Source organism: Echeneis naucrates, chromosome 6 (assembly GCF_900963305.1).
Source record: "Echeneis naucrates chromosome 6, fEcheNa1.1, whole genome shotgun sequence".
Taxonomy (NCBI): domain Eukaryota; kingdom Metazoa; phylum Chordata; class Actinopteri; order Carangiformes; family Echeneidae; genus Echeneis; species Echeneis naucrates.
This window is the reverse complement of record NC_042516.1, coordinates 7,332,304-7,345,239: the sequence shown is the minus strand read 5'-3', so window position 1 is coordinate 7,345,239 and position 12,936 is coordinate 7,332,304. Positions and strand designations below refer to the sequence as shown.

Here is a 12,936-nt window from a genome sequence, read left to right as displayed (position 1 = left end):
GCAGCCTCACAGTGCGTATGAGCATTTCTTCCGCAGATGACAGCGTGGGCTCTTTTTGTGCCTGCAGCTGCTCTGACTGCTTCTACCTTCCCACTCTTCTCCTCCTGTCTCTGATCTTAGGCATCACTGTCAAAGTCAGCCAACATCTGATCTGCCGGTTTTCACACCATCAGTGGGGGCAGTAAGAGACAAAACTTGTAGGTTTAACTGCCTCTCAGAAACATGCTAGAATCCTGCTCAAGTTTGAATGAGGGCCATGGACAGCTACTCTTTTCTAAAGTCTCTCTCTCTCTCTCTCTCTGAAGCTACCTCAGGAGTTTGAATGATTTTGGGCGACTGAGTCTCTCTCTCTCTTCTCTCTCTCTCTTCTCTCTCTCTCTCTCTCTCTCTCTCTCTCTCTCTCTTCTCTCTCTCTCTCTTCTCTCTCGCTCTCTCTCTCTCCTTTGCTCCTCCTTACACCCCCCAATACCTATCCCTCTTATTAAAACAACACGCCAATCTGTTCAGCCCGGTAAAGGGGGTTTGGGAGCCACAGGAGCCATAAAAGAGGCTCCACACACGCACACACACACACACACACACACATACACACAGTCGTCTGGAAGGAATTAGACAGCTGAAACAGCGACAGAGAGACTTTTGGCCACTTCTCTGTGCGGCGTGTGACCTCCATGCTTGGAGAAACTATAGAACCATTTACCTACACGCCCCTCCACAGAGCAAAAGTACTGCTGATCTGACTAATATTTCATTATTACAGTTGCTGCTGGAAGCTTTTTTTTTTTCTTTTCTTCTGAATATGACTGACGCTGCCAAAGGTGATGGCTTTTATTTTTTGATATTTCATTTTATTCACTCTTTTTTTTCCCCACTTTTAAATATGAATGAAACCGTCAGAAGTTGATGGAGATCATTTTCCACAGCCTGCTTTTTATTTATACTTTTTTATATGAGTGATGCCAAAGTTGCCTGACATTATGCTTGTGTTTGTACACCTCAGATGCATGTGGTGTGAAGTAAATGACTCCAGACGGACTGTTCAGAGCTAAAGAAGACGAGGAGACTCTTTTTCACCGAGTTGACCAGTGGACAGGACGCGATTCTTCTCCATCTCCTTCTTCTTTTTAATTGATGGGGACCATTTGAGCGGATTCATGAGATTCACTGCTGCCCAAGTGTTCCTTGAAGCCTTTCCGAGACTTCTTCCTCCCGTGGAGGGGTCCCAGAGTTGACCGCATCTTTTCTCAAGGACGAGGAGGAGGACAGCATCTGCTCCAAGGTAGGCGGCCGGCTATCATTACTGTAGGTCTGATTCCCTGATCAATGCTCCGTGAAGGGACAGACAACCTGCATGCTCACCGGGGTCTTTGGAAGCTGCCTACCCGACGTGTTTTACCTCAATGGGGGAGTGATGCTTCCAATTGGGGACATGCCAGCTGTCAGCTGGGTTTTTGCCTCTGCTTCTACAAGCACAGCTCAGAAAGCATCAGTGGGAGATTTGAAGTTGAAAAGCTACTTCTTCATATCAAATCATAGCTGTTTATTTCATTTGTTACATTAAACTAAGAAAATGTGCCTCTCCGAAGTTTTATCTGGTCTAATAATGAGCATCTCCATTCGGAGCTGTGCCAGCGGCGGAAAAGTGCGACATGTCCACGTGTTTCTGTTAAAATATATCAAATAAAGAGCCACTGAGTCTCGGCTGAAACGGTTATTGCAGACCAGGTATAAATTATAAACTGTTGACGTCTCAGGCCATACGTCATACTTTGAGATGTGTGAACCAATGAGAAGGCTGGAACTGGACACGTCCCGCACGTCTCACGGTGGGAGCGCGTAATTTGATGTCTCATATGAATTTGCGCACATGTGGCTCCTGAGGTCTTTACACAGTGTGTTCCGCCGTCCATTTAGTCCGTCAGCGGTGTAAGTAAATGTAAAGAGTCTGGCCTGAACTCACGGAAACAAGCGATGAGTCGCAGAGATCATTTTCCTGCACACACCCAGTACGCCTGAACGCATCCTGCGCTGATGGAGATGAATATCTGTCACACTCTTGACACACTGCAGCTCCTGGCTCATTGAACACTGTCTGTGACATACAGTAGAGCTTCCCCACTGGGTGAGCAAGATGCATTTAAATACTTACTGCACTCAGTGGGGTGCTACTGCTTCTTTGAGGAACTCTGATAGGAGTAGTTGTTATTCCCACTTCTTGATTAGAATTGGATGCAGTTATCAATATTCAGTAAAATAAATCAAATTCAAATAATAGATGCAGACAGCACATTTTTGACACAAAGTTAAAGAAAATGTTGTCAATGTTGGACTTACTGACAACCTTAAAGTGAGCTGCCTGTCCTCGTGTGGGGGTTAGCCCAGTCGGACAATAAGAAACGCTGATTCCTCCTGGGGGAATATTATTATTATAATCGAGAGGTAATTGTTAAGTACAACATGGCAACAGTAGTTTTGTATAGTTGGAATCAGCAGAACAGTTGAAAAGTTTGTTGCACTTATCATACATGACACAGGATGTTCCACCACACAGAGCACAGGGCAGTTTGAGCCTTAACAGGAAGTTCACGCCATGACTGGTCTCCATTAGGGCCCACAACAAGTCTCACGTGCCGTTTCTGCTCTCAGCAAGGGGCCCTCAGTGTACAGGGCCTCTGGGCTGGCAGTGTGCAACTACTGAAGTTAGAGGAGAGTGCAGTACATGTGCAGCCCCTCCCAAACACACACCACCTCAGCTATTGTGCATTAATGCCACATTTTCTTCCCCAGGTTAATATGGTAGGGAAGCTGCTTTCAAGCCAGCCAGTAAAAGTGAAAATGTGGATTGCCACTGCCTCATACTGAGTCAGAGCCTCGGAGGGAAGAGTGAGCCAAAGCTCGGGCATACTGTAGATCCAGAAGTTACAGTTTATTGTAGAGCTGCCCAGGAGCTGCATGAAGTAAGCTGTGTTTGAGTAGCTGCTAAGCAGATTTAGTTGGCTCCCTGGCTTTTCCATTTTTTATCGTTTCCTATGATATCACTTCAATGACATCAACAATCACTTAAAATGGTCCAATATTTTGAGTCCGAATGCGAGTTGTGTCCTTTCTTCCTCCATCATACCTCAAAAATATTGAATGGGACATCCTTGTAAACTGACTGTGAGTCCTGGTCTCTGTTATCTGCCAGCCGTAATTAGCCCTGATAATACAGAGTGCTATGAACAGAATTGGAAGAAGTCAGATATTTTAGAGCCCTGCTGATAAAAGTCTGTCACCAGAAAGGGAAAGTGTTGGTTTGGTGAATGACAGAGGCAAATTAAAACTCAGGAGAAGCCAACGCTTGTGAGAAGCTAAAATATCCCATTTGGTGCCACTGTGTGACTGACACACAGGAAGGAAGAGCAGACAAATAATGAGGCAGAAGGATGGTCACAGAGGGATGCACTCAAAACTGAGCCACAGCTTGTGGCCAACATTTTGGCCATAAACTGCGGCTCAGTTTTGTCACTACAGATGCAATGTGAGCTGAGCCAAGACCAGCACCATCCCTCTTCAGTACCTGCCCAGCCCTCCACATCCTACCACGTCCTCTCCCTCTTTCCTTTGAAGCCCGTCACTCTCCAGCACTCTTTCTCACACTCTGTAGTGTGGTTGCTTCACTTGGTTCAACTGATTTAGAAAAAAAAAAAAAAAGACGCCAAATGAAAAAAAACAAAACAAAAAAAAAAAAACTGCAAACTGTTTGGCTTCAAAACTGAGAATGGATTCAGCAGCGTTTCAATTACAGCATTACCTGCAGCTTCCTCATGCACCGCCGAGAAAAATGTATGAAAATGATGCAACCCCAGCTGTTAAAGAATGAGATGATGCACACACACACTATGAAGAAATCCTTGTGGAGTAATATAAAACACTCCGCTGGGATGTTGTAACCTTTAGTGCCTTTTCTAGTTAGAGGCTTATCACACCTTATCCTAAAGGCTTGTGGAGGAAAAAAAGAGACAGCTGTGGGAGACGAGTAGGGGCAGGAGGTAAGAGTGGGGGCGGGTGTAAAAGTCAACTCCTGCTGCCTTTGAAGACCCTCACGGCCTTTTGGCTCCTTTTGAGTTAAGTTTGAGTATGAGAGCTAAATGTGTGGAGCCGCTGCATGCACTCAGCTGCGGTAGTTATTACACCGAGAAGCAATTGACAAAGATTTGATTTTTCCGCACAAATCATCGATTAAAAGAACCAATTTATATTACAAATGAATTTGTCTTTTTTGTCTGAAAGCTGAAAACAGCAGGAAAGGAAGAAGAATATTGTGGGCTGGCCTTGATTGTGTTCAGATCTGTGTCTCGCCCAAGACAGCAGCCAACTCTTGAGTCTTTCCCAGCCGCTCCCTCTCCGATTCGTCATCTGCTTAGAAACACGTGAGCCTTTTCTTCCTGCTACAACCGTCATGAGGGCCATCTCCACATTCAAGGCTTTTTTTGGTTTTTTCCTTCTGCACAAACACACACGCAGGTTTATTGGGCTTTGCTTATTCAGATTCCATACCATGTCTCTCTCCACTTTTGCAGGTGCACTTTCATTCTTTTGGCAGGATATCATTTGTGTCCGACCTTCTCAGCAGATCTGGTTTTCTAACATTATTATTTTGTTTTTGTGACAAAATAAACTCTCTTTCATATTTCTTCTATGGATAGACACTAAACTGTAAACACCTTCACTTACTTGCAGCTTTTTGTTGAGATAATGAACTGCTTGTAAATATGCCCTGGGTTTGCTAAATTATACTCCCTCCTCAGGCAGATACTGTTTTCCTGTTAAAAGTATCCTGGGCACTGGTGTGAAGTGTCTCCCTCTTCAGCGCAATATTAAAGTTCGATTTGTGATTCAGCGTGACTCACCAGAGCTGCTGATTTGTGGCTGTTACACTTTCAGCAAATGAATGCTGAGTCCCACTCGCGTAAGAGATGTGTGTTCCATATGTTTTCTCAGAAGACCATCTTCTTTGGCACCACTTCAGGTTCATACTGACTGTAGAGTAAGGAAGAATCACACACACAAACACACACACTGTGTCACATACACGTGCAGTGTAGTACTTACTATTCGAAGATATACACACACACACACACACACACACTTAGAGACAAGGACCATGACGACAGGAAGTTCACATCTCTCCTGTGAGTATGGACAAGCCATCTCTCCTTCTTACAGTAGATGTTCTCATGCACTCACTTTTACATAAACAAACTGCCAAATACACACTAATGTGTATATTCTTTTGCTTTACATTTGCACAAACACTTCAGTGTTCAGCAGCAATAGCAATATTTTGACATTTACATTCACACTTACAAACCATATCATTGAATTCAAGCACAAACTGTGCCTAGTACAATTGAAATGATTTCTTCAGCACAGACTGTGGTTCATTATCAAAGGTATGTCCAGGTCTGTTTATATCTAATAGAGTTAGATACACATCACAGGAATGAATGAAGAACAGTATTCGTAGTACTTTGCTGCGGTGGTGTTCTGCTTAGTACTCATGATGCAGCAATGGGAGATGGTAATTTTTGAGTTTTCTGTGACAGTTGTTGCATATGATGCAATCATTTCCTAACCCTAACCCTTACCCTGACCCCAGGCAACACTGTTCTGACATCGAGTCTGCTACAGTCCCTCACACATCCGTCTGCTCGTTGCTTTGGCTGTTCAGCGTCAGTGACATTTCACAAAGAGACGACCAAAGTTATCTCCAATATTAATTCATTCATGTATTCTTTTATCCTCTTTAATCCTGATTTATTCTGACTTTTCAAGCCTCGGCATGATTGTAATGTTATCACTGAAAGAGAGCCAGGGGACTTTGACTTTAGAGACTGTTCATAATCACGTCAGAGTGAGACCTCGAAAGCATCCAGCCCAAGGTCACCATTGGGCAGGACACACACATATGTATAATAAACAACAGGAGATATTGATGAGGTTTTATCATTCACCAGAGACAATCACAAAGTTGGGGTGAAATCATTCACATCTGTTGATGACACTTTAAGTTCACACAGATACATGTCATATACCAACATGTGTAATTAGGCATACACACTCTGCAATGACATCATCCACATATGTCAATGACACCTTAGACTTTATATCTCCGGGGCTGGGGCCAAGTTTGGACGGCCATCATGACTGATTTCTTTGGAGACAATCTTTCTGAGCTAATTGCTCGTCTGACCTCTGCATCAGAGCACACGCCAAAAACGGTGTATAACCTATAAAGAGCATTCTAAGAAGTGTGTTTTGCACTGAAATCATTAAATGAAATCAAATGACTGCAATTGACAGCTCAGCTGGGGATTTTTATCTCTGGAATATGACTTGAAATAAGTTTCACAGTTTGGTTTTGTGCTTTCCCCACAAACTTTGTACCAGGGTGAACGTTTCATGTGATAAATAAACAAGCATTCAACAAGCAGCAAACACTGTGTGTAGTTTGCATGTTCTCCATGTGTATGTTGTGGTTTTCCCAGTTCCCTCCCACAGTCCAAAAAGTCAAACTCTAACTTCCCTGGGGTGCAAATGTGTTTCAGACCTGGTGAACTGCTGAGAATGTATCTTGTCAGAGTAGATCGTCTCCTGTCCAACTACCAAAGATTTTGGAACAACAAACACATTTATAATTCATTATTTCCAGGCAGCGTATTTTAACAGGACATCGCTGCTAAACCAACTCTGCTCCTGAGCTGTGGCTGGGTTCATTCAGAGGTGATGTAGGGAAAGCGAGTAAAAAAGTTGGTGTTACACCACTTTATCCTTCATTCATCCATCCATCTTCTACCACTTATCTATTTCTGTGTCGGGGGTGCTGGAGCCAATCCCAGCTCACATTGGGTGAGGGTACACCCTGGACAGGTCACCAGTCCATCACAGGGCCAACAGCGAGAGACAGAGAGAAACAAACACTCACACTCAGACCTACAGACAATTTAGAGTCTCCAGTTCACCCAAACATGATGTCTTTGGACGGTGGGAGAAAACACAGGCCCGGGAACCAAACCCGTGACCTTCTTGTTGTGGACAGATCCAACCACTGTTGTAAAGCAGTACACACGCATACACACCCACACAGACACATAAACAACCATTACCATTGTTTACCATTATAATAATGTGTTTTTTTACAGTCACACTCTCTCCCCCTCCCCCACTGTGTCATGTTTTATATGTGCATTTTTGTGTGCATGTGTGTATATTGTGTGTGTCAGGGGGCCTTTAACTTAGCAGCTGACGTTGCGAGCCTATCCACGTGCCAGAGGAGGCCTGCTATACTGCGGCCTTCTCATCCAATGATCAAATGAACGAGGCATTATACTTGAGCCAAGAGCTCCGTGTGTGTCTCTCTTTGCATCTTTCCAATTCACTTTTGGTTTTTCTCTTCACTCTGTCTAATATCTGTCTGTCTTCTTTTCCTTTACCTCTTCCATTTCCATCCACTTTCAGCTCAGCCCTTCTCCTCTTCTGTCTCGCTCTCTCTGTATACTTCCCGCCCTCTGCTCCAGCTGTCTTGTGTGTAAAAGGGCGGTGTGAACGACTCTGGCCACATCACAAACAGTGCTGGGCTTTGTTAATATTTTAGTTACTTGTCCCGATTTACGAATCTTGCTTAACTTCCACATTAAACCTAAATGTAATGATATATGATGGGACAAAATATAAAATTTATAGAGCTCACCGAAACGTCTGTTTAAAATCAAGGCTCATTGATTGAGTCACCGCTTTGAGCCTCATAAAGTGTAAAGCACGATCATATTTTACTCCTCTTTACTGTACATCTCTATCTTATGTGTCTATCGATCAATTGCATCATAAATCCTTTTGTCATACTTTCTGAGGGAGTAGTGGGGAAGCGGCACACGTGCAGCATTAGAAAATCAAAAAAACTCTTGTCTTCTTCCCACGGTGATATAAACAGATGACATCAGAGGGTGGACCGCTCTCCGTTGAGCCGAGCTGAGCCACGCTGAGTGGGTCTCCGCTGGTCTGCCAAACAGATGGCGGTAGCAAACTAATGAGAGCTGGAAACCAACAGAAGATTTTGTGCAGCAGGGTCCATGTTCAGAAAAGATTGTCGCTTAGTGTTTTGACACAAAAGCAGCAGATGTTCTTCTGTCTCCACTGAAAACACACAGACTACTCCTTCATGGTTTAAATGGGAATTTCTTTTTCGTCTCACATGCCTGAAAATGATCAAAATGTTGCCCTGACAATGCTGCAGAAAAATATATTGAAACATTTTAAGACATTTAAAGAGCTTGTAGTTTGAATGTTTGGCAGCAGCAGCCAGCTTGCTGGTAATTAGGTCAAGAAATCTTGTAACGTGTGCCCACCCACACTAAAGTGGAGTTGGAACAATTGGCTCCTCACAAACGTCTGACATTTAGACAGGGATTTTGGGGAGGACCATAGGGGAGGGAGAGGAGGGAGGGAAGGAGTGATAAAAGGAGGAGAAACAGTACTGCTTACTTTACCAGAGTTAGAAAGTTAGACTGAAAAAACGTTTCTGTGTATGTTCAATAATTGAGAGTAAACACTTTCCATATTTTAAATCTCAAACATTTGGCATAGCTCTTATATGTTATTTAGGTGTATATCTTTCAGGTTACATGAAATCACTTAATATTTTATAAACTAAAATCACAGCAGGTTTAATAAATGGACCATTGTATAAGGCTCAGGAGACTCCATCTGCTTGTTGCACCACATGGTGTAAGGTTTAAAATTAATATTCAACACCGCTATCATGAAGCTGAATCACTGAAAAAAAAAAACTTTCCTTTTGTCCCTAGATGAGGTATCAAAGACTCCTCACCTACCTGCGGATATTTGGGACCACAATGTTCGGCGTGTCCCTCCTTGTTGGCATCTCCACAGCCTACATCATGGGCTACCAGTTCTTCACGACAGCACGCAACCACCTGTCCTTTGGTCTGTACGGAGCCATCTTGGTTGTCCACCTTATCATCCAGAGCCTCTTTGCCCTCCTTGAACACAGGAACATGCAGCGGTCCTTGGAGACACCAATCAAACTGAATAAATCCCTGGCATTGTGCATCGCAGCCTACCAAGAGGATCCAAACTACCTGAGGAAGTGCCTGGTGTCAGTAAAGAGGCTGACATACCCAGGGATCAAAGTGATCATGGTGATTGACGGGAACTCAGATGATGACTTGTACATGATGGAGATTTTTAAAGAGGTGATGGGATGGGACAAATCGGCTACCTACGTGTGGCGGAGCAACTATCACAACAGAGGCCCAGAAGAGACGGACGAGAGCTACGCTGAAGGCCTCCAGCAAGTCTCCAGGCTGGTGCTGAACAACAAGTGTGTGTGCATCATGCAGAAGTGGGGAGGGAAGCGAGAGGTCATGTACACAGCCTTCAAAGCACTGGGAAGGAGCGTGGACTATGTGCAGGTGAGGCAGACTATACTAGAAACGATCGGTAAATATCTGGTTCAAATTAAGACAATGAAAAAATAATCAAAGGCAGGAAAGAAGTTGAAGTTAAGATGTAAACAACTGGCATCAAACAGAGATGCAGACTATGTCATTTTAAAGATGTGGGTAAAGGTAAGAAATGGAGAGACAGAGGGAAAGGTGGCGGGAGAGGGGAAAGGGGGGCGCTGCCAGACCAAACATGTGCTCCACAAAGAGTCTTTTGTGTTGCTTTGAGACCGCAGTGCGTGTCTGCATCATGTAGCATGAACAGGAGTAGCAGGGGCTAATATTTTAGCGTAATAGCAGAGCTGAGTCTTACATCATTCACATGAGTGGCATTCAGGAGTTAGTGCCCAAAACTGTGTCGGTGAAAGGTTACATTAGGTGAAAGTTTGTCTGCTGGACAATCAGTTAAACCTGTGAAACAACAATAATGCCAGTGTTTGTTAATGACACTCAAAATTAGATCCAGTTCCCAGGTGTGTTTCGCTTGGTCTTATAATGACAACATTGTGCGGTAATGTGTCCTAAAATATAAAACAGGCACCGCAGACTTTAACAGTGTTGCCTGGCTTGGTAACAACAGCTGCTGAGGCTTCAGCAGATGTGTTTTTACCTTAGTTGTAAAAACATGCAATGACAGTAATGAACAGAATTTTGCTAAAGCTAAATGATGCAGCTTATAAAATACACCTGCTCAGAATCAGGGCTTTTACCTGCCTCATAGTGGCTACTGTTGCCTAATGAAGCTCACATCAGACATTGCTAAGTCTTCTGCTCTGTGCCTCTGTTTTTGCCCTGCATGTTGTCATGTAAGTATTGTTTGTACCTGGAGTGCCTGTTGGGCAAAAAATAAGCAGCCTACTTTGAATTTGTGTTTCTATGAAAACAAAAAGCACAGTGACACTTTTTTCTATGACAGTGTTTTTCTACAGTGAGTGACTTTCTTGAGCTCCACCAAGAATGAGAGATTGTTTTCATTCCCAGAAGTTTACTGCGGGACTTTTTGGCTGACGTGGGTCCCATAAATTAGCAGGCTCTTGTAATAATGCGACAAGCCACACAGCAATTAGTTGTAAAGAAGTGTCTTTCTTTCTTTATTTCGGTATTAATTATCTTACGAGAATCGATCATGTTGCTGCATGTCATACGTTTTTATTAGTTGGACCACCCTCTTGGCTATATCCTGGTACTGTTTATGGCACTAATGTATTTCAAGCTTTTCTTATGGCTCAAAAGAGTAGAAAGTAAAGCTGTAAGCCATACCCAGGCATGTTGTACGTATTAAAGTAAATTATATTTGCATGGGTTGGCGTGGGGTGTCTATTCCTGCTGCTTGCAGGAGAAGATAGTAATTTGCAGCCCACAGGCCGAAGCATCAGGCGTCATCATGTTATATAATTTCTGCAACATTCAGCATGGTGTTGTTGAAGAAAGATTCCTGAACAGAAACCTCATTATTGTATACATAATGACTTTAATTACTCTGCATTCACACCTTGGGGGAGTGAGGGAGGAGAAAAAAAAAAAAAAACAGTTTGATACGATGCTGTCTAACACCTTCAACCATCATGCCAGGACATTTCCACATGTAGGGAAAGGAGGGACAGTGTTGCATGTCTTTTATTATCACGAGGCTCTGCCTGTAACAGATGGGGCATTGCACTCAACAGTGCCTGGTGAAGTGAATTCAGATTAAGTCTGATCTTTCTTACAGGGGAATAACAACCAACCAGGTTGTCATTCAGATCATTAGAATCGAGATTGGATATCTTATTTTTTGGCTTCCACCACATAAATAGAGCAGGGGGAAGGAGCACTCTGTTTTTGTACACTGTCATCAGGATCAGTGATTTTACCTGGCTGTGACAGATGACTCTTACCCTAATACACAGGTAGCTCACTGCTTATTTTATGGGTTTTATTTAGGTGTGTGACTCTGACACTATGTTGGACCCAGCATCGTCAGTGGAGATGGTGAAGGTTCTGGAAGAAGACCCAATGGTTGGAGGTGTCGGGGGAGATGTTCAGGTTAGTTACATAACTCTGAATATTGTGTTCATCCATGCAGGTATTTTCCGGTCAGTATGTTAAATGTCCTACCTCCTTTTTGTGTATCAATTCTTTCCTAGATCCTCAATAAATACGAGTCATGGATCTCCTTCTTGAGTAGTGTACGGTACTGGATGGCCTTCAACATTGAGAGGGCTTGCCAGTCCTACTTTGGATGTGTGCAGTGCATCAGTGGACCTTTGGGAATGTACCGAAATTCCCTTCTGCACGAGTTCCTCGAGGACTGGTACAATCAGACGTTTATGGGATCCCATTGTAGTTTTGGAGATGACCGTCATCTCACAAACAGAGTTCTCAGTCTCGGGTATGCTACCAAGTACACGGCACGATCCAAGTGCCTCACCGAGACACCGATTACGTACCTGCGGTGGCTCAATCAACAGACTCGATGGAGTAAGTCGTATTTCAGAGAATGGTTATATAACTCCATGTGGTTCCACAAGCACCATCTGTGGATGACTTATGAGGCTGTGATCACAGGCTTCTTCCCATTTTTCCTCATTGCCACTGCAATCCAACTCTTTTACCAAGGAAGGCTGTGGAATATTCTGCTATTTCTTCTCATTGTGCAGGCAGTGGCACTGATCAAGTCATCATTCGCCAGCTGCCTCAGAGGTAATATTGTCATGGTGTTCATGTCGTTCTACTCTGTACTGTACATGTCAAGCCTGTTGCCAGCAAAAATGTTCGCAATAGCAACAATCAACAAATCCGGTTGGGGAACCTCTGGGAGAAAAACAATTGTGGTGAACTTCATTGGTCTGATTCCCATCTCAGTTTGGTTCACCATCCTCTTCATTGGGATTATCTACACAGTAATCCTACAGACTAGAAAACCTTTTCCTGAATCAGAAAAGATTGTTCTGATCATAGGAGCGGTCGTCTATGCAAGTTATTGGGTCATACTGTTGACATTGTACACAGTGCTCATAAATAAGTGTGGAAAGAGGAAAAAGGAAACACACTACGACATGGTGCTGGATGTGTGACTTCCAGTCATTGTTTACCACTGAACTCTCCTTTTGGGTTGTTTTCACTCACACAGTGTTGCACAAATGTACAACAAATCCAGAGCAGCTCTGGAGGGAAAATGAATGATTTGAGTTCAACCAAAATGGCCAAACAAAACAAACACACACACACTTGAATTACACAATTATAAATAGCGGTGGCTGCTTTCCATGGTCATTCAGGATCTTGGAACATGAACAGGCCAGTTAACTAGCTTACCTAAATTACTTTCGCCCAAAATTGTTTAGTTGAAGATCAGCTAGCCTAGCCATACTAGCTAACCTCGACAACTCAAAATGACAAGATTATATGTATATTGCAGTTGGCAGCAAGAGCGCTATAGGCTTTGTGTAAA

The 12,936-nt window shown here is 43.4% G+C and overlaps 1 protein-coding gene across 1 annotated transcript; it reads left to right on the top strand.

Moving 5' to 3' along the window:
* Nucleotides 1–1,007: 1,007 nt before the first annotated feature.
* has2 (hyaluronan synthase 2) lies at nucleotides 1,008–12,559 on the top strand. The gene is made up of 4 exons (XM_029504782.1): nucleotides 1,008–1,279; nucleotides 8,847–9,473; nucleotides 11,427–11,528; nucleotides 11,630–12,559. The coding sequence occupies exons 2-4, from the start codon at nucleotides 8,847–8,849 to the stop codon at nucleotides 12,557–12,559; spliced, it is 1,659 nt and encodes a 552-aa protein (XP_029360642.1). The 5' UTR covers nucleotides 1,008–1,279.
* The last annotated feature ends 377 nt before the right edge of the window (nucleotides 12,560–12,936 follow it).